The sequence below is a fragment of the Choloepus didactylus genome, chromosome 5 (assembly GCF_015220235.1).
Source record: "Choloepus didactylus isolate mChoDid1 chromosome 5, mChoDid1.pri, whole genome shotgun sequence".
NCBI lineage: Eukaryota > Metazoa > Chordata > Mammalia > Pilosa > Megalonychidae > Choloepus > Choloepus didactylus.
Genome location: NC_051311.1, coordinates 27,982,550 through 28,005,207, shown reverse-complemented (window position 1 = coordinate 28,005,207; position 22,658 = coordinate 27,982,550). Strand labels below are relative to the sequence as shown.

The window sequence follows — 22,658 nt, the reverse complement described above, 5'->3', positions numbered from 1 at the left end:
GTTACTTCTGCTTTTCCAAAGTGCACATCTGTTCTGGTTTTTTCCCACCTTGATTACTGTTCCTGTTTTCTACATCTCCCTCATTTTTCCTGCTTCAAACCAAAAGCTCTACCACACCAGTAAAGATGCTCCAAGATGTCACTGTCCCATATATTCATCATGTACTAATAGAATTTTAAATTCCAAAGAATTTATAATTTATGTTCTTATTCAAATTGCTATTTCTCATCACAAATAGTATCAATTATGTTCCTCTAAGTCCTGGGCCCTCCTGCTTTCTAATTTTTCTTTGCTTTTGTGTCATATACTCCATGCCCTCCTTCCTAAGTATCTTATGACTGGAAGAAAGGATCATTCTCCAAGCCCTTTTCTCCTCTAAAAGAAAATAACCCTTTTGAAATTTACTGGCTGGCCATTTTCACGCAGAAGTTAATCTTAAACACTGTTTCCTGCAGTCTGAAACTGTGACACTGGCTGAGAATTAGGAAGCAAGCAGAAAAAGATGAGGACGCCAACTCCATTAGTTTCCATGCTCAGATAAATACATTATGCAGAGAACTGCTTGAGGTAAAAATAAAATAATCAATACTATGACTTTTGCTATTAGTGCAACTCTTCCAAAACTTCCTGCCCCCCCCAAATCATAATAGATTCGAGTTGACCCTATATAAAAGCGCTCATTTTATAGACTCCAGACTCACAATTGTTACTTGCAAAAAAGAAAACAAAAACAAAAAACTTGATTATTCTAACATCAGCAAATCTTTCGGTAGACGCTAATTGTTCCCCAACCGTGGAAGAAACAACGAAAAAATGAGTGAGTCTTCGCAGAGTAGGAGAAAAAAAAAAATTAACTTCTCATCCCACCAACTGTCAGAAGAAAATAACTCGATCAGCTACATTTTTCTAAAACGGAGAACACTTAAACAGGATCATTTTCAGGCCGAGGGCAGGTTGGGTGAAACGGCATCGAAATTCCTACAAGCTCTGAGCACCCAAAACAACTACTCATCCCCCTAAAAAGACATACCAAAAGCAGTAGTCATTTCCACCACGCAGATAAGCTTGGTTTCAAATAGGAAAACCCTTGGTTTTCTGGCAAAGACGTGGCCAACATGTGGGAAAAACGTAATGCACATTAGGCTGTGTACGCTTTTGCCATGAGATTAAAAAAGAGGGGGCGCAGTGAAAGAGCAGGCCCTTTTTTGAAGAGGGCGACCCGTGACAGCAGCTCGGAAGCGAGGGTAGCTGGTGACCGTGAAGTGACTTTCGAAGGTGGTCAGGGCATGGGAGGCTTTCGAGGGGGCTGCTGCTGATGAGAGCACAACCTTACATAAGAGGTCGGTGGAAGCCCGGCGGCTCGGGGACGCGAAGGTGCGCGCCGCGCGTGGACCGCGCTCGGACTGGGGCGGCCACTCACCCAGGCGGGCAGGTCGGAAGAGCAGATGCCGAGGCGCACCGCCCGCTCCTCGTCCTCCAGAAAGGCCAACGCCCGGTACAGGCGGGACGTCTTGTGGCCCTTGTTTCTCCGGCACCAGAAGAGCAGCCCCAGCCCCAGCAGGATCCAACTGAAGCTCAGCCCCAGGTAGCCGAGCGCGTACACCGGGAAGAGCAGCACGAAGCTGCGCGCGAACTGCGAGAGCAGCCCCGGCACGTCCACGCTCAGCATGGAAGTAGGGGGCTCGGACGCCGGGGTCCCCTCGGTCTTGGGACCCTTGGCCTCGGCGGGGCCCAGGTCGCCCCCGGCCTCTGGGGCGGCCGCTCCTCCTGGACACTTTTCCCCGGCGCCGCTCATCGCGAAACCACGTCCACAGAGGGCGGCGGCGGCAGCGATAAGGGCAGTAGCTTACTCCCACCCACTGCCTTCCCCTTCCCCCAACCAAGGCGGGGTGGGGTGACCCGCGGATCCCCGGGGCCCGGGCCCGGCACAGCCCACTGCGCACGCCAGCGCCTCTCTGCGGGCGAACAACCCAGCCCCTCCGCCGCTGCTCTAAAAGCCGCCGCTGCCGCGCCCGCGCTTCCGCCCGCATACGGCGTGTATACGTCATCACGCCGGGGTGGGCGAGGCGGGGCTCGCGCGGGGGTGGGGCCGGCGGGCGGGCGTCAATGCCGTGGGCGGTGGCCGCGCGAGCGGGTGCGCGCCACCTGAGATGCCAGGGCGGGGCTGTTTTCTCTGGCTGCGCGGGTTGGAGCCCTCGGCCTGTTTCTATGCCGAGAGACTGTTAGGGCGCGGTCTCTCGGCCGCTTGCCCAGCTTTGGGGTGCTGAGGAAGGAAAAGGAAAGGTTTAGCGAGATGAGGTCATGGGACGGGCGCCGCGTTGGCCGGTGTCCGGGTTACCGCGCCAGGCATTTGCTGGGCGCCGGAGACTGAAAGGTGCGTGCGTCTCGGCCCAACGAGTGCTGCTACCGTGGCCGGATTTCTCTCCCCCTCGGCGCGCCGGCTCCCCTAAACTTTTACGGGTCTGTGGTTCTCGACCCGACTGGTAGAATCACCTGTAGAGCTTTAAAATATAAATGTGCAAATTGGAACCTACTAAATGAGAATCTTCAGGGGTGAGGCCCCGTGTCCTTCCGTAAGTTCAAGGAGCACGAGGGGGTTCTAGGCTACTCTAATGCTGTTTCTTGAGGGTGCGTTCATGTTGTGAAAATTCACCGAGCTGAACCTTTAGGATAAGTGCACTTCTCTGCACGTATAGTATACTTACTTTTTAAGAAGTTACCTTTTAGTATATTTTTAAGTAATAAGGACAACAAAAACCACTTCCTATAGGTATCCTATATAGGTCGCAGCGTCAAAACAAAAAGGAACTTTCAGCCTATACCTAATAAGGAGACAGTTTAAAATGTGTTTTTCCTATTTTGGAATTTTCTGTCTTTGAGATGTGAACCACACAGTAATGTAGATATTATCCCCTTTATGTATTGAAGGAATTTAGGCTCAAATAACTTGCCCAAGGGGACACTTCTGGCACATGAGCAGGAAAGTTCAGAATCCAACTTTTAAGCGCTGTTCTACACTGATTCTCTAAAAGGCCTTAAAAATTATGGAAATTAACTATTTTTAAAGCAGTAGTTTAGTTGGTTTGTAATTTCTTGGAGCATTTCCCAGATAGCTCATAGAAATACATCAGCTATTGATTCACTTTATTTTCCAGTAGATTCAATCACAGTAGTCTGGTTAAAGCCAAAAACAATAGCAGAGAACATCCTAGCTGAGTGTTTTGGAGCATATTCAACGAGTTCAACAGAAATCCTGAGCCAATTTGTAACAAAATAAGGTCTTTTTTTTTTCCTTCTATGCTGCTGACTGCCTTAAAATGATCACCTTTAGGAAGGGCAGAGACTGTTGGAGAGAAACTGCAGTATGCTTACACATGTTTATTCTCTTGATTAATACTTATTATTGATGTCATATGGGTTCTTCCTGTATGGCAAGGATTCTGAAATAACTTGCTTGAGAACTATGCTGTAGGTGTAATGATGGAGTCTGGCCTCTTCAGGACAGAACATATCCCACAGAACACCTTGCTTTGCACATATGGGAGATGAAATGGACCTTTTGTTTGAGTAAAAGCCTGTAAAATGAAGAAAATTGCCAACTACAGACTCGATAAAGGCAATCAATCACAGCCCTGGCAAGAGGCAATGAACAAAAATTTTGCTGTTAGCATTAGATTTTTTTTTTTTTTTTGGATGGGGGAAACATTATTTGCATGCACCAGTAACTTTTTCATTAATAGCTCAACTAGGCTTTAAGCTTCATGAGTGCAAGAACCATATTTATTATGTTTATTACCATATCTTCAGGCTAGCAGGGTGCCTGGCACAGTAGGTGCTGGATGAATAAATGAATGACTGGCAGCAGGGTCACCTTGACATTGGAATACCTCTCTCCCTACCCCTTCATTTATGTATGTGTATATAATTATGTATGTATATGTGTGTGAATATATAAATAATATGAATATATATAAACAAATACACATAAATATATAAAAAATTGCTCTAGAGGCTAGAATACTAAACTGCAAACAAGGGCCCTATACTTCAAGCAAGGGAAGGAAGGAGGTATAATTTTCTTGTTTGCTGCAGCACCAAATTAAATTATATAAATTGTAAATATTTAAAATGGCCAGTCTCAACCTCTTTGTCTGTGCAACAACTTAATGCTCTTAATACCACCTTTCATTCAAGACCAAATTTTTAACCTAAGGCAGCAAAACAAGTCATTCCATGGTTAACGTAGGAAGGAGCATTAGTCTTTCTGTCTTTTGCATTTTTACCTCTAAAGAGTCGTAGAATCACATCCTATAGATACAGGCTTTTGTGAACGTTAACCATATAAATAATCTTATACCATCTGCTATAAAGTATTTGACCTCTGGACGTAAAATAAATTGAAGAAAAGTGAAGTGTCCTTGTTTATATGTCAAATCAACCTCTTCTAGGGCCTTTTCCATCACCCCCACCAAACTTCTAGCTCCTTCCATATATTTAATGATATGAAGAAGGCAGAAAGTATAGCTATTGCCAACAATGAATCTCATTTTGCACTAATTCTAAAAACAAGTTCAAGTTTAGTTCTTAGATTTTTGCTCCTCATACCCCTATGTCTGCTGTAACCTTTTCGTGTTACCACTATCCTTACCTTCTGTGCAGGCAGCTCTCCAATGAAAGACACTGTTTTTACGGAAGAAATAAGAGCATCATTGTGAGTATTCTAGTACAAAACTATAAAGTTTCAGCATTGGCACTCATCCTTTCTTCTTTTTAGTTTCAGAGACAAGTGCTATCTTCTGTTTAAGTAAAACCCTTTAGCTTTGTTTTAGATCCCCTCCTACCTAGGTCTGGGCCTTATCACCTGTCCCCTCTATCATTTTTGACCTCTCCACCAATACTCTGTTCCAGTTTGCTAATGCTGCCATTTTGCAAAACACCAGAAATGAATTGGCTTTTATAAAGAGGACTTATTTGGTTACACAATTACAGTCTTAAGGCCATAAAGTGTATGAGGCAAGACATCAACAATTGGGTACCTTCACTGGAGAAAGGCTATTGGCATCTGGAAAACCTCTGTTAGCTTGGAAGGCACATAGCTGGCATCCACTTGCTCCCAGGTTGTGTTTCAGAATGGCATTCTCCAAAATGTCATGTCAGCGTCCAACGGCCGTCTTCAAAATGTGTCTCAGCTGCAGCAGCAGCAAGCTCCTTCTGTCTGAGCTTTTATAGGGCTCTGGTGAACTAACTGAGGCCCACGCTGAATGGGTGGGGCCATGCCTCCATGGAAATTATCTAATCAGAGTTATCACCTATAGTTGGGTGGGTCACATCTCCATGGAAACACTCAAAGGCTTCCAATCTAATCAACACTAATACATCTTCCCCACAAGATTGCATCTGGGTCTGTGTGGCTCTTTTTAAAGTACTCCAGTGATCCAATAAAGAACAGATTTTGGTACCTGAAGTGGGGTGCTACTGAGTTTGCAAATACCAAACATGTTGGAATGGCTTTTTAAATGGATAAGGGGAAGATTCTGGAGGAATTGTGAGGAGCTTGATAGAAAAGGCCTAAACTGCTTTGAAGAGACTGTTTGTGGAAATATGGACTCTCAAGATAACTTCTGATGAGGCCTTGAGCAGAAATGATGAATGTGTTGTTGCAAACTGGAAGGAAGGCGATCCTTGTTTTAAAGTGGCAGAGAATTTGGCAAAATTGAGTCCTGGTGTCGGATGGAAGGCAGAATTTGAAAGCAACAGCCTGGAATATTTAGCTGATGAGATCTCCAAGCAAAATGTAGAAGTAGTAGCCTGGCTTTTACTCGCAGCTTATAGAAAAATATGAGAGGACAGAGATAAGCTGAGAAATGAACTCTTGGTTTCAAAGAAACCAGAAATTGATGGCCTGAAAGACTCTGGGTTTCCAGGTGGTGAAACCCCAGAAGCTACAGCCCAACATGAGGATGTAACCAAACATGGAACTCTGCCACCATTTCGGTACAAGCCAAGATTGGAGAAGGAGTTAAGCAGAGAGTATTTGTGGAAAGTCCTGTTGTCTGATGGCTTTGACCCCTGTGTGCTTCATGCGAAGCCAACAGAATTTTTGCTAGCTCTTTACAGACAGAGCCACTGCTGGTCAGGACTGGAGGAGACAGACAAGGAACAAATTGAAGGAAAAATTTCTTTAAATACAGAGCCATGGAGGTTGGGGTCTGGTGTCAAGAGATCCCAGGCTGGGAGAGTGGAGTGGCCCACACTCATGGAAAGGGTGAGTTTGCCCCAGAGGTCGAGGGCGGGCCTTCCACCTCAATGTTCAGGAAAGGTTTTGCCACCTCAGGCCTCAAAGAGGGTGGAGCACATTCCCAGGGGACTGGGGAGAGCCTGGCTGCCACACCACTGTTCTGAAGGGGTTGAGTGTATGCCCTGGAGATGGAAGAGAATCCAGGTGCTGCCCTAATGTTTGAGGAGGGTGGGGCCGAGAAGGTGGTCTCCCCAATGTGTGGATATGTTGGAACACTCACCCAAGCATTTGGAGAAGAAAGGGTTGCCACAAAGGCCCTTAGGAAGGGTTAGACTCCTGCTCTGTCAAGCCCCAAGTATGCAACGTCATTCTGTTAATGACTCGCAGACTTTGAGATCTAATGGAGTTTGTCCTGTGGGTTTTAGGAATTGTTTTGGTCCTGTTAACCCTGTTTTCCTTACTGTTTCTCCTTATGGCAGTGGGAGTGTTTGTCCTATGAATGTCCCTCCTTTGTATATTGGAAGCATATAACCTGTCCTAAGTTCACAGATCCGCAGCTAAAGGAGAATTATGCCTTAGGACTGACCATGCCTATAATTGATTTTGATAGGATCTTGTTCTTAACTATTGTTACTGAAATGATTTAAGTTTCTGTGATATTGTTGTGGGATGAATGTATTTTGTATATGGAAAGATAATGTCATTTTGGGGTCCAGGGGGTGGATTGTGCCAGTTTGATGTATTATGTCCCCCAAAATGCCATTATCTTTGATGCAATCTTGTGTGGGCAGACATGTTAGTGTTGATTAGATTTTGGAATCCTTTGGGTGTTTCCATGGAGATGTGATTCAGTCAATTGTGGGCAAGACCTTTGGTTGGATAATTTTCATGGAGGTGTTGCCCCACCTATGCAGGGTGGGTCTGAAATTAAATTACTGGAGCACTGTATAAGCTCAGACAGAAGGAGCAAGCTTGCTAAAGCCAAGAGGGACACTTTGAAGAATGCTCAGGAGCTGAGAAGAGAGGGGCTTCAGATGAGAGACTGTTTGAATATGGCCGCTAAAAGCAGACTTTTGCTCCAGAGAAGCTAAGAGAGGTAAAACGCCCCAAGAGCACCTAAGAGTGACATTTTTGAGGAGCTGCAGCCTAAAGAGGAATGTCCTGGGAAAAAGCCATTTTGAAACCAGAACTCTGGAGCAGATGCCAGCCATGCACTTTCCCAGCTAACAGAGGTTTTCCGGACACCATTAGCCATCCTCCAGTGAAGGTACTCGATTGTTGATGAGTTACCTTGGACACTTTATGGCCTTAAGACTGTAACTGTGTAACCAAATAAACCCCTTTTTATTAAAGCCAATTCATTTCTGGTGTTTTGTGAAAAGGGAGAGTTACCAAACTAGAACATATGTCATATCTTATCTTATTTTATTCCCCCCCCCCTTTTTTCTCTCACTGATAGTCTTCATTTCTACTCTCTTCTCCAAGCCTCTCTCTCCTGTCTTTCATATCTGCCTGTATTGCTCCCTTTAGTATTTCTTGTAAAGTGGGTCTCTTGTTCACAAACTCTCTCAGTGTCTTTTTGTCTGAAAATATTTTAAACTGTCCCTCATTTGTGAAGGACAGGTTTGCTGGATATAGGATTCTTGGTTGGCAGTTTTTCTCTTTCAGTATCTTAACTATATCATACCACTGCCTTCGTACCTCAATGGTTTCCATTGAGAAATCCGCACATGGTCTTATCAGGCTTCCTTTGTATATGATGGATCACTTTTTTCTTGCTGCTCTCAGAATTCTCTCTTTGTCTTTGACATTTGATAATCTGATTATTAAGTGTCTTGGAGTCAGTCTACTCATATCTATTCTGTTTGGTGTATGCTGTGCTTCTTGGATATTGTGCCAGTTTGAATGTGTTATGTCCCCCAAAATGCCATTATCTTTGATGTAATCTTGTGTGGGCAGATGTATCAGCATTGATTAGATTGTAATTCTTTGAGTGTTTCTTTGGAGATGTGCCCCACCCAACTGTGGGTGATAACTCTGATTAGATAATTTCCATGGAAGTGTTACCCTATCCATTCAGGGTGGGTCTAAATTAAATCACTGGAGCCATATAAATGAGCTGACAAACAGAAGGAACTCAGTGCAGCTGAGAGGGACATTTTGAAGAGAAGCTACAGTCAAGAGGGACACTTTGAAGAATGCACAGTAGCTGCAGATGAGAGACAGTTTGAAGACGGCTATTGAAAGCAGACACTTGCTCTGGAGAAGCTAAGAGAGGACATACACCCCAAGAGCAATTAACAGTGATATTTGTGAGGAACTGCAGCCAAGAGAGGAATGTCCTGGGAAAAAGCCATTTTGAAACCAGAACTTTGGAGCAGATGCCAGCCACGTGCCTTCCCAGCTAACAGAGGTTTTCTGGACACCATTGGCCATCCTCCAGTGAAGGTACCTGATTGCTGATGTATTACCTTGGACACTTTATGGCCTTAAGACTGTAACTATGTAACCAAATAAACCCCCTTTTATAAAAGCCAATCCATCTCTGGTGTTTTGCATCCAGGCAGCATTAGCAAACTAGAACAGTTATGTAATTTTATATCTTTTATAAGAGATGGGAAACTTTCAGTGATTATTTCCTCCATTATTTTTTCTGCCCCTTTCCCCTTTTCTTCTCCTTCTGGGACACCCATGACATGTATATTCATGCACTTCATGTTGTCATTCAATACCGTGAGACCCTGGTCATATTTTTCATTATTTTTCTTATCTGTTCTTGTGTGCATAGGATTTCAGATGGTCTGTCCTCTTGTTCCTGAATCCTTTCTTTTGCCTCTTCAAATCGGCTGTTGTATGTCTCCATTGTGTTTTTCATCTCTTCTGTTGTGTTTTTCATTCCCTTAAGTTTTGCCAATTATTTTTTCAAACTTTCAAGTTCTTCCTTATGTTCACCCAATGTCTTCTTTATGTCATTCATCTCTTTTGCCACATACCCCTCAACTCATTAATTTGATTTTTGAATTGATGTAGCATATTTGTTTGAAGATCTTTAATTAGTTGTTTCAACTCCTATATCTCATTTGAAGTGTGAGTTTGTTCCTTTGACTGGGACATATCTTCATTTTTTTCTATTGTGATTCATAATTTTTGTTATCTAGTCATCTGGCTTCCTTGATTATCCCAATCAGATTTTCCCAGACCAGATGGGCCCTGGTCTCAGGAAGAGGGTGTAATCAGTATCATGTTTCCCTGAAGATGAGACCCAGAAAATTGTCAGGCTTTCCTGTGAGGCCTCTAGATGCTGTGCTTTTCCTATCCTGCCCAGCAGGTAATGCTTGTCAGCCCACAGCTCCCCACTGGCTTAAACAGGTGTGGTGTCTTTAATTTTCAGTGGGCCAGGTGCTGAGGGTGTCAGAAGCCAAGCCTAAGCTGTTTCTGTTTTTTTTTTTTTTACCTCAGGCCCTGGAATCTGAGTTCTCTGAGGGAGGGCAACCACTTGAGCTGGGCCCTGCCTCCTGCCCTTCTTAGGGAAGATAAGTCCTTTAGGTATTTATCTCCTACATTTGACTTCTTTCTTTGTCTCTTTAACTATCTTCACTCCACCCTTGCCTGGGTCAGTGCTGACAATTGAAAATGCCTGAGGCTGTCTCTAATAAGCTACATAGAATGAGAGAAAAAAAGGAAAAAAGAAAGAAATCCCCTTTTCGTAACCCAGCCCCTCGGTTACCAGTCAAGAAGCAGTGTTGGTGCCGTGTTCTATGTGCTCCCTTTCTTGGAAAAAAGCCCTTTTTCAGTACTCTGAGCTCTTCTGACTCCAAAAGCCTCTCTTTTTATTTATTTATATATATATTTTTCCTTCAGCCCTGCCTCCTCTCTGCCAGGAGAAACCTCAGGTTCCTTTACTGCTTGTTCTGGGTTTATCTGTGCTCATAGCTTGTATTCAGTAGTCCAAATTCAATAACTAAAACCACAGTTTTTGCTTGGTTGAACTACATTCCCTTCCTCCTAGTAGATTGCTGCTTTTTCCCACAGCAAAGTGTGTCAGCTCAGCCTGCCATGCTGGTTGGGGAGAGGTGCCAGGTCCGCAGTTTTGGGAGGTTTACTACAGTTCTATGCTGTGATCTCAGCCATTCCACCCATTCCAGACTTATATACTATGTGTGTCCAGTCTCAGATATCCACCAACATTTGTTCCAGGCTATTTACTAGTTGTTCCTGGCTATAGCTAGTTGTTCCAGAGGACTAACTAAATTTCACACCTCCCTATGCTGCCATTTTGCCCTGCCTCTCTTCTGCCCAGATACTGTTTTATTTGGGTTTCTATCTCTAGTATTCTAGCAGTGTCCAGTTCATTGAATGAACTGAATAAGCCATCTATTGAATGAATAAAGATGATAGAAGAAATATAATTGTCTGGCAAATGAATTATTTAGAAAATAATTGTTTTAGGAAGTCAGAGAAGAGAAAGATTATTTTAGGTTCCTATATAGCTGTAAATCCATTTATTTGGCAAATATGATGTGGGATAGTGGGAAAGAGAGAACAGCATTTGCAAAGCCCTGGAAACATAGTGCATTTTGGAAACTCTAAGTTATTTTTTTTGGTGAATGAAACAATGCAATTGGATAAGAGCTGAGGATGGAGATGGAAGTGGGAAGTGACATGGGATTTACATTTTAAATAACTGGCTGCCTTTTGATGATGGATTCATAGGGGCTGGAGTGAAGAAAGTTGACAGATTTTAGAAAAAACTAGGAGATAGATTTGATAGGATTTTGTGATTCCATGCCTAGGGTATGCAGTGTGTGAGTGTGTGTGTGTATGTGCATGTAACTTTTTCTAATGATGTGACTGATGGATCTATTTCGTCATCACATTCGATCCAGGCATCGGTATGAAGCTTTTCTAGTATAATTTTGTTTTCTCAGCTGTAGTGTAAGATAGTAGTTGTTCTCGTTTTCTAATGCTGCCATTATGCAAAATACTAGAAATGGATTGCCTTTTATAAAGGGGATTTATTTGGTTACAAAGTGACAGTCTCAAGGCCATGAAAATGTGCAAATGAAGGCATCAATACAAGTATACCTTCACCGAAGGAAGACCAATGGCATCTGGAAAACCTCTGTTATCTGGGAAGGCATGTGGCTGGCGTCTACTGATCCCAGGTTGTGTTCCAGCTCCACTCTCAGCTCCTGTGCATTCTTCAAAGTGTCTCTCTTGGCTGCTGCACCTTCTTCTGTTTGCGAACTCTTTTATAGGACTCCAGTGATTCAATTAAGACCCACCCTGAATGGATGGGGTAACGCCTCCATGGAAATTATCCAAAGGTCTCTCCCACAGTTGACTGAGTCACATCTCTATGGAAAATTCAAAGGATTCCAACTTAATCAACACTAATGCATCTGCCCCCACAAGATTGCATCAAAGAAGATGGCATTTTGGGGGCCAATACATCCAAACCCAGGCACAGTAGTTAAGAGAGTGGACCTTGGTATCAGACCAATGTCCTGCCTAGTTGTGTGTATGTAGGCAAGCTAATTAATTTTTCAAGCTAATTAATTTTTCTGGCCCACAGTCTCTTTGTCTAAAAAATAGTAATATTCCTATCTCATGGGGGTGCTATGAGAATTAAATGAGATAGCAAATGGAAAGCACTTGCTTTAGAGCAGTCCCTAAATAAATATAGCTGTTAATTGGGATTACATTTCACTCTTCCCTTATTGTGTTTTTCTTAAGAGCTGTTGATTGGAAATGAAGTGATATGTCAAAACCAGAGAATAATTAAATACAAAAGGCTTATTGGATCTGTTAAAAATTTGTCCATGGCAGGGAGCTCAGTAAATGGCCTTTGTGTCTGGACCAAAAAGACAGATCCATGAAACTGTAAACTGGTTCATAATAGTATATAATTTAAAAATATAGAAAGACCATGGTATCAAAAATATAAAATATTAGAAACATTTTCACTGAGGTACTCCTTAAACACAATTTTAAATTCTACTTTCTTTTTGTGAAAATATTAAGTGGAATCTTTTCTAAGTAACATTTTCATACTGAAACAAATGCAAATTAGTTCAAAGAAACATAACTAAGTATCAGTTATAACATGCATTACTGGAATAGGATCTACATCTCTCCAGTCTTGTGTGCTTAAGGTTGGTTTTAATTTTTTTTAAGCTTTATGTAAAATAAATCTGATAAGAAAAAAAACTGAGATCCAGAATATCTGTCTTAATGTTTCAGTTCTTGTCTTTTGGTTTATATAAAGTCATTTTATAAATTCATTACCCTCCCCCCTATATAGGACATGACATGACTCCCAAGGGAGTGAGTCTCCCTGGTGATGTGGGATATGACTTCCAGGAATGAGCCTCTTCCTGGCATTGAGTGATTGAGAATCCCTTTTGACCAAAAGGGGGGGAAAAAAGGTAACAAAATAAAGTTTCAGTGGCTAAGAGATTTCAAATAGATTTGAGAGTCTATCCTGGAGGTTACTCTTACAAAGCTCCAGCTCCAGCTAGATATTCCAAATGGCCACAGTAGGCCAAGCCTTAACCAACAGTAATCCCAAAAATACTAAAGAATACCTAGATCCCTGTCTGAGCCTCTATAAAATTTCACTCACTAAGTTTATTTTTCAGAAACTTAAATCCCCAGAGTGTTGCTGTGTTGGTTTGTATATATTATGTCCTCCAGAAAAGAGCCATGTTCTTTGGTGCAGTCTTCTGGGGGCAGACATATTGGTGTGGATTAGGTTGGAACCTGTTGGTTCACTGTTTCAGTGTAGATGTGACCCACCCAATTCTAGGTGATAGCTCTGATTGGATAATTTCCATGGAGGTGTGCCATGCCCATTCAGCATGGGCCTTGATTAGTTTACTAGAGCACTATATAAGCTCAGACATAAGGAGCTCACTGCTGTAGCTGAGACAGACATTTTGAAGACAGCCGTTGGAAGCTGATGCAGACGTTTTGGAGAACACCATTTTGAAACGCAACCTGAGAGCAAGCAGATGCCAACCATGTGCTTTCTCAGCTAACAGGTTTTCCGGATGCCGATGGCCTTTCTCCAGTGAAGGTGCCCTTTGTTGATGGATACTTTATGGCCTCAAGACTGTAACCGTGTAACCAAATAAACCCCCTTTATAAAAGCCAGTCCATTTCTGGTGTTTTGCATTCTGGCAGCATTAGCAAACCAAAACATTTCCTATGCCATATAATCCCAAAACCCAGAGGCAACAGCTTCTCCAAGAATATCAACCAGGTGCATCCCCCTTCCCCATGATATGGACATCTCTTTTCAATATGAATAAGTTAGGGTGATCACTTCCCAGATATCCCTGAGGATTGAGACAGTGATCAAATGAGAGAGAGGGGTAGCAACTGACAAGATAGGATTTAACAAAGGATTATGAATGATGAATCTTTGCATGAATAAATTTTTTTTTTTTTAGATTCTAGAATAGCTAGAAGGAAATAAGTGACATAATGGAACTGTAACATATAACATGCTTCGAAATTTGTTCTACAGCTACTTGTTAAATTATACTTTGAAAGTTATCACATTTATGTATATATGTTATATTTCACAATAAGGAAATAACTGAACTTGTGGAACAGTAATCTGTAACATTCTGTGAAATTTGTTCTATAACTGCTTGTTAAATCTTACTTTGAAAGTTATCACCTTTCTGTGTATATTTTGTACTTCACAATAAGGAAATAACTGAAATGGTGGAACTGTAAACCATAACGTTCTTTGAAATTTGCTCTCTAACAACTTGTTAAATAGTACTTTGAAAGTCATCACTTTTCTGTATATATGTTATATTTCACAACAACAAAAAAAAGTAAAAAGCAAAATAAAAAATGAATTTATTCGGAAACTACTTTTTCAAATACTTTGATTCCTATATCTTACAGGATTGTTTTATCAAATGACGATATATGAGAAAATAATTTGTAAAGTGTAAAGCCTTATACAAATACAAAACTCTTTTTATTATCTATTGTTAATCTGTTAAATTGAACTTTGGAGACCTGCCAAGATTTAATAATGGGACATCATGGGGATGTTTTTATTTCCTTGGCTTAAGAGCTATGATGTGGAATTACTTTAAGATGTTATTTTAGGATCTTAATACACTGCCTTTCAATGCTATTTGTTTGAAATAGTCTTTTTTCCTTGGGTCAGAAGGCATTTTACCTTAGGTACACATGAGCTTAAGTAAGCAACCTTGTTAAGTTTAAGTAGCAGTCGATTAAGTAGTAAGGGCAAGTTACTAGCTCTGTGCCTCAGTTTCCTCATCTGTACCATATAATATGGCAGGTATTTAAGAGATTGTCATTGTCATTGCCTGCTCTGTGCAATGCACTGTGTCTCTAGCACTGTGTCTAATTAGCGTAAGAAAACAACACATTTCAGGAAATGGAAAACGTTAGTTCTTCTGTAGGCATGAAGAATGCATTAAGAGTTAGATTGACTTCCAGGTCCTGAATGCGTGGGCGCTAATGATAAAATCTTATTCCCTTGTCCTCTGAATATTTTTCAGGCGTCTTCTCTTTTGGACTCCTCTCATTCTATTCTGAACTACTAACCTTGTCTTCCTTTGCCTTGATTCCCGGAAAGCACTTTTGACTTCACTGGTCTGTCTGTTTCGGCAGTGTTTTCAGAAGGACTAAGGAGAAACAGTACTCTGTATAAATTTAGGGGGAAGAAATCTCCTGAGTTAACAAGATCTCAATCTCAGTTTTCTCTTTAACTGTTTGTGGGTCCGCACCCCTAGCCACTTTTTGGAAGTGACCGAGGTGTAGGAGATGAAAGTCTCATTGTTTCTTAACTTGCAGAGCCTTGGCTGTGACTCACATTAGGTGGGAAGTAGTGGGAGGCTATGAGCGTGTGGGTGTGGTAGAGAGGAGACCCTCTCCCACAGCTGGCTGCTACTTTCAGCAAAACACAGATTTGAAGCAAAGAAATGACGAAGCGGGGTAAGACAGGGCCGCACCCAAGCTTCCTTTGGTGCACTCTTTCCGCGCGACTCTCCTCCCTCCTCCGCCCTGCAATAGATCGGGTTTTGAGCTGGGCGCGGGAGTTCAGCGATCGCTCGGCAATCGCTTACTCCTGTCTGCCTGTTGCTAGGGATCGGGGGACGCGTAGAGCCTGCTCCTAGCAAGCCGCGGCGCAGTCCCGGATCGGGCGGAGGAGTGCTGGCTCCCGCCTGGCTCGGTCTCCTCCTAGGAGTGGTTAGTGGCTGGGCAGGAACCGAAAATTTCCGGGCCGTCTCGGCCTTAACAGCAGCCATGGAGCCTGGGAAGGTCAGTGCAAGGAGCGGATTCGGGAAGAGGCCTGGGAGGGAGAGGGCCTCGGGACGGGTACCCGGCTCTTGGCCTCCTCTGCTTTTCACTCCCGAGGTCTCCCCTGCTGCTCGCGGTATCGTTTCATCTCTTCAACTCACAGAATTGTTACTTTTATAGAGCCCTCGGCTCTGGATTAGTTTAAGGGGCTCGTCCTGCTCCAAAATTCTTTATAACTTCTTTGGAGGACTCTGGAGGAAATCTGGCCAGAGTAGTTCTTTCTACTTCAAAGGTGCTGGGATCTAAGATCCCCTCGAGCAGCGGAATAAATAACCCTTCCATCTTTTTATTTACAATGAACCCCCTTCCTTTTTTTTCTGGGATCTTAGCTGAAGTTTGAGGTTACGCAAGGAATCTTACAGATGGGCTAGAATGCTTCTTGTTTTTGTAAAGCGAACTCTTTCCTTCTATGGGTCTTCTCTGAAGTCCTGAGGGGCTTGTTGGATGCTTTCTCTTTTTTGATCCAGCTATTGGAAAAACAACGGTTTAATGGCTGAAACATACCATTGTGAAAACGTAGTATGCTCTAATTATTCTCAAGTCATAGGTTTGAAGTGCCTTAGAGGCTAGAAATTTTTGTTGTGAGAGAGCATAGTTTCCATAGTCCCGTATATCTCAGGATTTGGTGCCAAATAAACGCCCTTCAGTGATCAGCAAGGCCTGGTTTAATTGTTCTGGATTTATAATTCTAAATATCTAAGTACCACTAAATATCAGAGTACAGTGTTTTAAACTCAGTGTTCAGTTCTCTTACGAAGTAAAGCACTTCTGTGCAAGGATGTCATCTTTGCATGTTATTACTTTTCCTTTACTTTTACTAAAAGATAGGCAGTTTTCCTAGTGTAGAGTTTAACATTAATGAGATATTATGTGTAAAAGTGCTTAGAGCAGTGCCTATTATTAAATTAAACACTCACTGTTATCTATTTCCCCTAAAAAATGAGGAATTTAGTTTGCAAGCATCACCTATCTTCCAGCCTCTAGTATTTTTGTCTTTTTTCTATCACTTACCTTTACAATGTTAAATGATATTCTTTAAGATATATTTAGTGTTATAGCAATCTTAAATAGTATCTCAGCTTTCTGCTGGTTAAGATTAAGAAATTAATGCTCTATACTAGACTCCATTTCTCCTTATCCTCAGCCCTCCAGCTTCCTGGCCTCTGTCATCTTCTATATCATTAACTTTACATGTCATAAGTTATTCTGTAATTTAGGTTTCCCTCTAACTTAGGTTTTTGTGATTTGTTTATAGGCTAATTTTTAAAATTGAAAATCAATAAATACTTTGACATTGTGATTATGGAAATAATATTTACTGCAGAAACATGTAGTGTGATTGGACCAGTAGAGAAAATGGAGTTCTATATCCCTAAACTGGTGCTGCTCAAGAAAAAATGTTCCTGGCATCAAATAGATCACCTTCTCTTACATTCAATTAATTGCATCACAATTTAGTTTTCTTCATATTTGGACCATGTCTTTCTTAAATGGCCTTTTGATTTTCCTGTAATTTTTTTATCATAATTTTTATTGTGGAGTACAACATATATACATAAAAGTGATAACTTTCCAAATGCAATTTAACAAGTAGTTAGAGAGCAAATTTCAAAGAATGTTATAGGTTGTAGGTTACAGTTCCACAGTTTCAGTTATTTCCTTGTTGTGAAATACAACATATATGCAAAAGGGTAATAAGTTTCAAAGTACGATGTAACAAGTAATTATATAGGAAATTTCCAAAAATGTTATGTTACAGTACCATAGTTTCAGTTATTTCCTTATTGTGAAATATAACGTATATATATATATATATATATATATACAAAAAGATAATAACTTTCAAATTAAAATTTAACAAGTAGCTATAGAGCAAATTTCAAAGAATGCTATGTACTTTTTAATTGCCTTGGTGAAAAGATGAAAAGAACATGCCTTTTTTTAAAAAACTTATTTATATTGTCTAGTTTATTAATCAGTTATTCTATTTAAAGAATTTTTTTTTTAATTATTGTTCTCGGAGCTGTGACTTTGTGTTCTAACAGAGATTAATTATTTTCTAGGCCTCCATCCAGGAATTCCTTTTCATTTTATTCTGGATTAGCCTACTATTTCTTGGATTAGTGTCTTCCTATTTCATGAAATCTCTTAATTATTTCCCTGGTTATATTATCAAATGACTTTTTCGACAAGGGCATATATAGGAATATCTTTATTATACCCATATACTTGTTTGAGAGTTTGATGCAGCATAGAATTAAAAAAAAAAAAATTTTTTATTGAAATTGTTCACATACCATACAACTGTCTAAAGATCCAAAGTGTACAATCAGTTGCCCATGATACCATCATACAGCTGTGCATCCATCACCACAATTAATTTTTTTTCAATTTTTAGAACATTTTCATTACTCCAGAAAAGAAATAAAGACAAAAAAAAAAAAAAAAAAGAAAACTCAAATCCTCCCATACCTCATACCAGCTCCCCTCCATTATTGATTCATAGGTTTGTATAGTACATTTGTTACTGTTGATGAAAGAATGTTAAAATACTACTAACTGTAGTATATAGTTTGCAATAGGTGTATATTTTTTTCCTATATGCCCCTCTATTAACTTCTTGTTATAGTGTCATACATTTGTTCTAGTTCATGAGAGAGTTTTCTAATATTTGTACAGTTAATCACAGATATTGTCTACCACAAGATTCACTGTTTTATGCATTCCCATCTTTTATCCTCCAACTTTCCTTCTGGTGACATATGTGACTCTGAGCTTACCCTTTTCACCACCTTCACACACCTTTCAGCACTGTTAGTTATTCTCACAACATGCTACCATCACCCCTGTCTATTTCCAAATGTTTAAGTTCACCCTAGTTGAACATTCTGCTCATAATAAGCATCCGCTCCCCATTCTTTAGCCTCGTTCTATATCCTGGGTAACTTATATTTCATGTCTATGAGTTTACATATTATAATAATTCATATCAGTGAGACCTTGCAATATTTGTCCTTATGTGTCTATCTTATTTCACTCAATATAGTGGCCTCATGGTTTCTTCATCAATTCATTTTTTTTTGGATGGTTTTGTTCAGATGCCTTGCATTCTGTCCTAAGTAAACAATCGTTGGTTCCCTGTATAGTCACGTATTTATGTATTCAGCACCATCACCACTATCTATATAAGGACATCTCCATTTCTTCCACAAAGAAGGAGGAAGAGTCAAAGAAGGTAGAGAGACAAAAGAAAAAGGAAAAAGAGAGAAAGAAAAGAAAAAAAAACATGACAGCTAGAAAGCAACAAAATGAAAGATAGCACTCAGCTGAAGTAGAATAAAGAGTCAGACAACATCACCAATGCCAGGAGTCCCTTCCCCTGCCCCCCCCCCACCTCCCCCATATGCATTTAACTTTGGTATATTGCTTTTGTTATATTAAAGGAAGCATAATACAATGTTTCTGTTAATTATAGTCTCTAGTTTGCATTGATTGTATTTTCTCCACAATTCTACCCTACTTTTAACACCTTGCAATGTTGACATTCATTTGTTCTACCTCATGTAAAAACAAATTTGTAACTTTTATCACAATCATTGAGCACCCTGGGTTTCACTGAGTTATACAGTCTCAGTGTTTATCTTTCATCTTTCATTCTGCTGTCCCACATGGTCCTAACCTTCCTCTTTCAGCCATACTCACAGTCATCTTTGTTCAGTGTACTTACATTGCTGTGCTACTATCTCCCAAAATTGTTTTCCACACCTCTCACTCCTGTCTTTTCCTTTCTGTCTGCAGTGCTTCCTTTAGTGTTTCCTGTAGAGCAGGGATCTTGCTCACAAACTCTGTCATTGTCTGTTTATCAGAGAATATTTTAAGCTCTCCCTCATATTTGAAAGACAGTTTTGCCAGATATAGGAATCTTGGTTGGTGGTTTTTCTCTTTCAGCATCTTAAATGTATCACCCTACTTCCTTCTTGATTCCATGGTTTCTATTGAGAAATCAGCACATAGTCCTATCAAGCTTCCTTTTTACATGATGAATCACTTTTTCTTGCTGCTTTCAGGATTCTCTCTTTATCTTTGACATTTGATAATCTGATTATTAAGTGTCTTGGCATAGGCCTATTTGGATCTATTCTGTTTGGGGTATGCTGCGCTTCTTGGGTCTGTAATTTTGTGTCTTTCATAAGAGATGGGAAATTTTCATTGATTATTTCCTCTAGTATTGCTTCAGCCCATTTTCCTGTCTCTTCTCCTTCTGGGATACCCATGACATGTACATTCAAGCATTTCATGTTGTCATTCAGTTCCCTGGGATGTTGCTCATATTTTTCCATTCTTTTCTCTATCTGTTCTTTTGTGTGTTGGATTTCAGGTGTCTTGTTCTCCACTTCCTGAGTGTTTTCTTCTGCCTCTTGAGATCTGCTGTTTTATGTTTCCATTGTGTCTTTCATCTCGTGTTGTGCCTTTCATTTTCATAGATTCTGCCAGTTGTTTTTTCAAACTTTCAATTTCTACCTTATGTATGTCCAGTGTTTTCATTATATGCTTCATCTCTTTTGCCATGTCTTCCCTAAACTTTTTGAAATGATTTAGTATTAGTTGTTTAAATTTCTCTATCTCAGTTGAAGTGTAAGTTTGTTCCTTTGACTGGGCCATCACTTCATTTTCCTTGGTGTAGGTTTTAATTTTCTGTTGTCTAAGCATCTGGTTTCCTTTGTTACCCCAATCAGGTTTTCCCACCAGGACGGGCTCAAGTCTTGGAAAGAGGCAATAGTATCACATCTCCATGGGGGTGTGTCTTAGAAGATTGGTACACCATTTGAGGCCTCAAGCTGCTCTGCTTTTCTGCCCAGCAGTTAGCGCCTGTTAACCTGCATCTCCAGACTGGTGGGATGTGTGGCCTGTGGCTGTTTTCCCCAGGCTCTGGGGTCTGGTTCTGAAAGGAAGGCAGGTAGTAGAGCTTGGCACCACCTTCTTCCTCTTAGAGAAGATACAGCTCCTAGGGAGAGGTCATTTACATTTGAATAGTTTCTCTGCCTGTGGTATCTCCACCCTTGTCTGGGTCAGAGCACTGGGAACTGAAAATGGCTGAGGCTGTCTCCACTGACCCGAAAAAAGGACAGAAAGCCCCCCTTCAGGGCCAGTCCGTGGCCACCCTCCAGCTCTCCAAGGTTGTCACCAAAAGCCTCTGTCTGCTTGTTGGGGATTCATATCTTTTATTGAGCAGTCCACATTTGTTAATTAAAACCCCAGTTGGAGCTCAGCTGAGCTATATTCACTTACTGGGAGAGTGCTGCTCTCTAGCACCAGGAGGCTTTACAGTTTGGGCTGTGGGGGGAGGGGGCTCCCAGCTTGGATCTGCAGTTTTTACTTACAGATTTTATGCTGGGATCTCGGGCATTACACCCAATTTGGGTTGGTGTATGATGTGTGGACAGTCATGGTTGTCCCTCAGCAGTTATTGTGAAATATTTTCTAGTTGTTCCTGGTTGTTTATTAGTTGTTCCAGGGGGACAAACTAGCTTCTGCTCATCTCTATGCCACCATCTTCTTCCATCTCCATCTGCCGCCATCTTCTTCCATCTCCATGCAGCATAGAATTTTAAGATCCAAATCATTTCCCCCAGAATATTGATGGCATTATACTTTTGTCTTTAATGTCCAGTTTGGCTGATGAGACATTTTGTAAGTAATATTTTCTTTCTCTCTGAAGATTTAGGAACTTTATCCTTGGTGTTCTGAAGATATGTGATGATATGTTGATTGTGGGTCTTTTTTCATTGATTATTTATGACATGGGATCACCCTTTTCAAAATAAAACTCATATCTATCTTCACTTCTGTGATATTTTCTTCTATTACCGTTGATTTCTGTTATTCATGATAGTTGTGTTATATAAGTTGCCACAAACACTGAAGTAGCCAATAGTGAACCATTGCTCCCCGGGGAAATACAGGATTGGTTTCCTCCTAGCTTCTGGTCACAACATTTTCACCAACCCATCAATTCATAACTTTGTTTTATATATGTTTCTGTTTGAAGAAACCTTATTTATTGTATATTATTTATTGTATATTGAACTCATGGCCAACAACACTATGACTCTTGCGTGAATAAAGCTTGTCTAATACACATATTTTCTCTGTAACGCACATCACAGTCTTCTTGTTCTTCGGAACACTGGACAGCACTTCAGCACTAAACTTAGGAGATATTTTAAGTTACAAAATCACTGACAAAACACAAAAATGAAAAATATGACTCTAAATGTACTGCAAAAAGGACACTTGTTTATAGAATGAGAGCTAAAAACAAGAGAACACAGTGTTGCCTTGTTTGATCTCAGCTGGGAATGTGCACATTGGATAACTCAATTTTTTTGCCATTCTGTGCAACTCTATGAATGACCGGGAAAGCATCATGACTATCGATTTGGGGATTACAAATAAATTTGAATACATGAATTTGCAAATATGAATAATGAGACTCAATTGTATTTTTTTTATTTCTCCTCCCATTTTCTCCATTCTTTCTTTCTCGAACTCTGATTCAATGTCCTATTAGATGTTGAGCTCAAGGTTCATATTTTTTTTTTTTTTTACTTTTTAATTTAATTTATTTTAATATCAAGAACTCTTTGTTATTCTCAGATTGCTCCTTTGTAGCATTTGTTTTAATTTGTGCTCATGATATTTTCTAAAACTTTTTGGATGATATTACTTATATACCTTTTTAAAAAAAAATTTTTTTATTTTCTTGAATTATGGCTCATTCTTCCAGAATCATTTTCTGTTTGTCTAAATTCTTCTCTTTTATTATATTGATTTTTCTCAAACATCCTTTCATATTTATGAAAAAAGGACCAGATTAATTGAAGTAAGGTTTTCTAATTGATTAAACAATACCCCAAAACCTTAGCTCTATTTACCTATCAGTTCTCTTCTTGAATTGTTCTTCACCACTAAGATTGGATTCTAGATCAGGCACTGCAAATTGTTAGGGTTCTTCAACCATTAACCTTTTAATTTAATAATCAGATATCCCAATTGTGTGTGTAGC

The 22,658-nt window shown here is 40.5% G+C and overlaps 2 protein-coding genes across 7 annotated transcripts in view; one reads left to right on the top strand and one right to left on the bottom strand.

Moving 5' to 3' along the window:
* ESYT2 (extended synaptotagmin 2) overlaps positions 1 to 1,997 on the bottom strand; it is a 144,204-nt gene extending 142,207 nt beyond the window's left edge. For 2 of the 3 annotated variants that reach the window (XM_037835716.1, XM_037835717.1), the window contains exon 1: positions 1,421 to 1,997. In XM_037835716.1, the coding sequence (XP_037691644.1) occupies positions 1,421 to 1,795 (375 nt within the window). In that variant the 5' untranslated portion in view covers positions 1,796 to 1,997. The remainder of the gene's footprint in view (positions 1 to 1,420) is intronic. The other variant, XM_037835718.1, reaches the window with a different exon arrangement.
* A 13,415-nt stretch (positions 1,998 to 15,412) lies between these two features.
* The window catches only part of DYNC2I1 (dynein 2 intermediate chain 1), a 117,565-nt gene continuing 110,319 nt past the window's right edge, over positions 15,413 to 22,658 (top strand). For all 4 annotated transcript variants that reach the window (XR_005216909.1, XR_005216908.1, XM_037835708.1 and 1 more), the window contains exon 1: positions 15,413 to 15,553. Coding sequence is in view for 2 of the 4 variants with exons in the window: in XM_037835708.1 (XP_037691636.1) it covers positions 15,539 to 15,553 (15 nt within the window). In the remaining 2 variants the exon portion in view is untranslated. The remainder of the gene's footprint in view (positions 15,554 to 22,658) is intronic.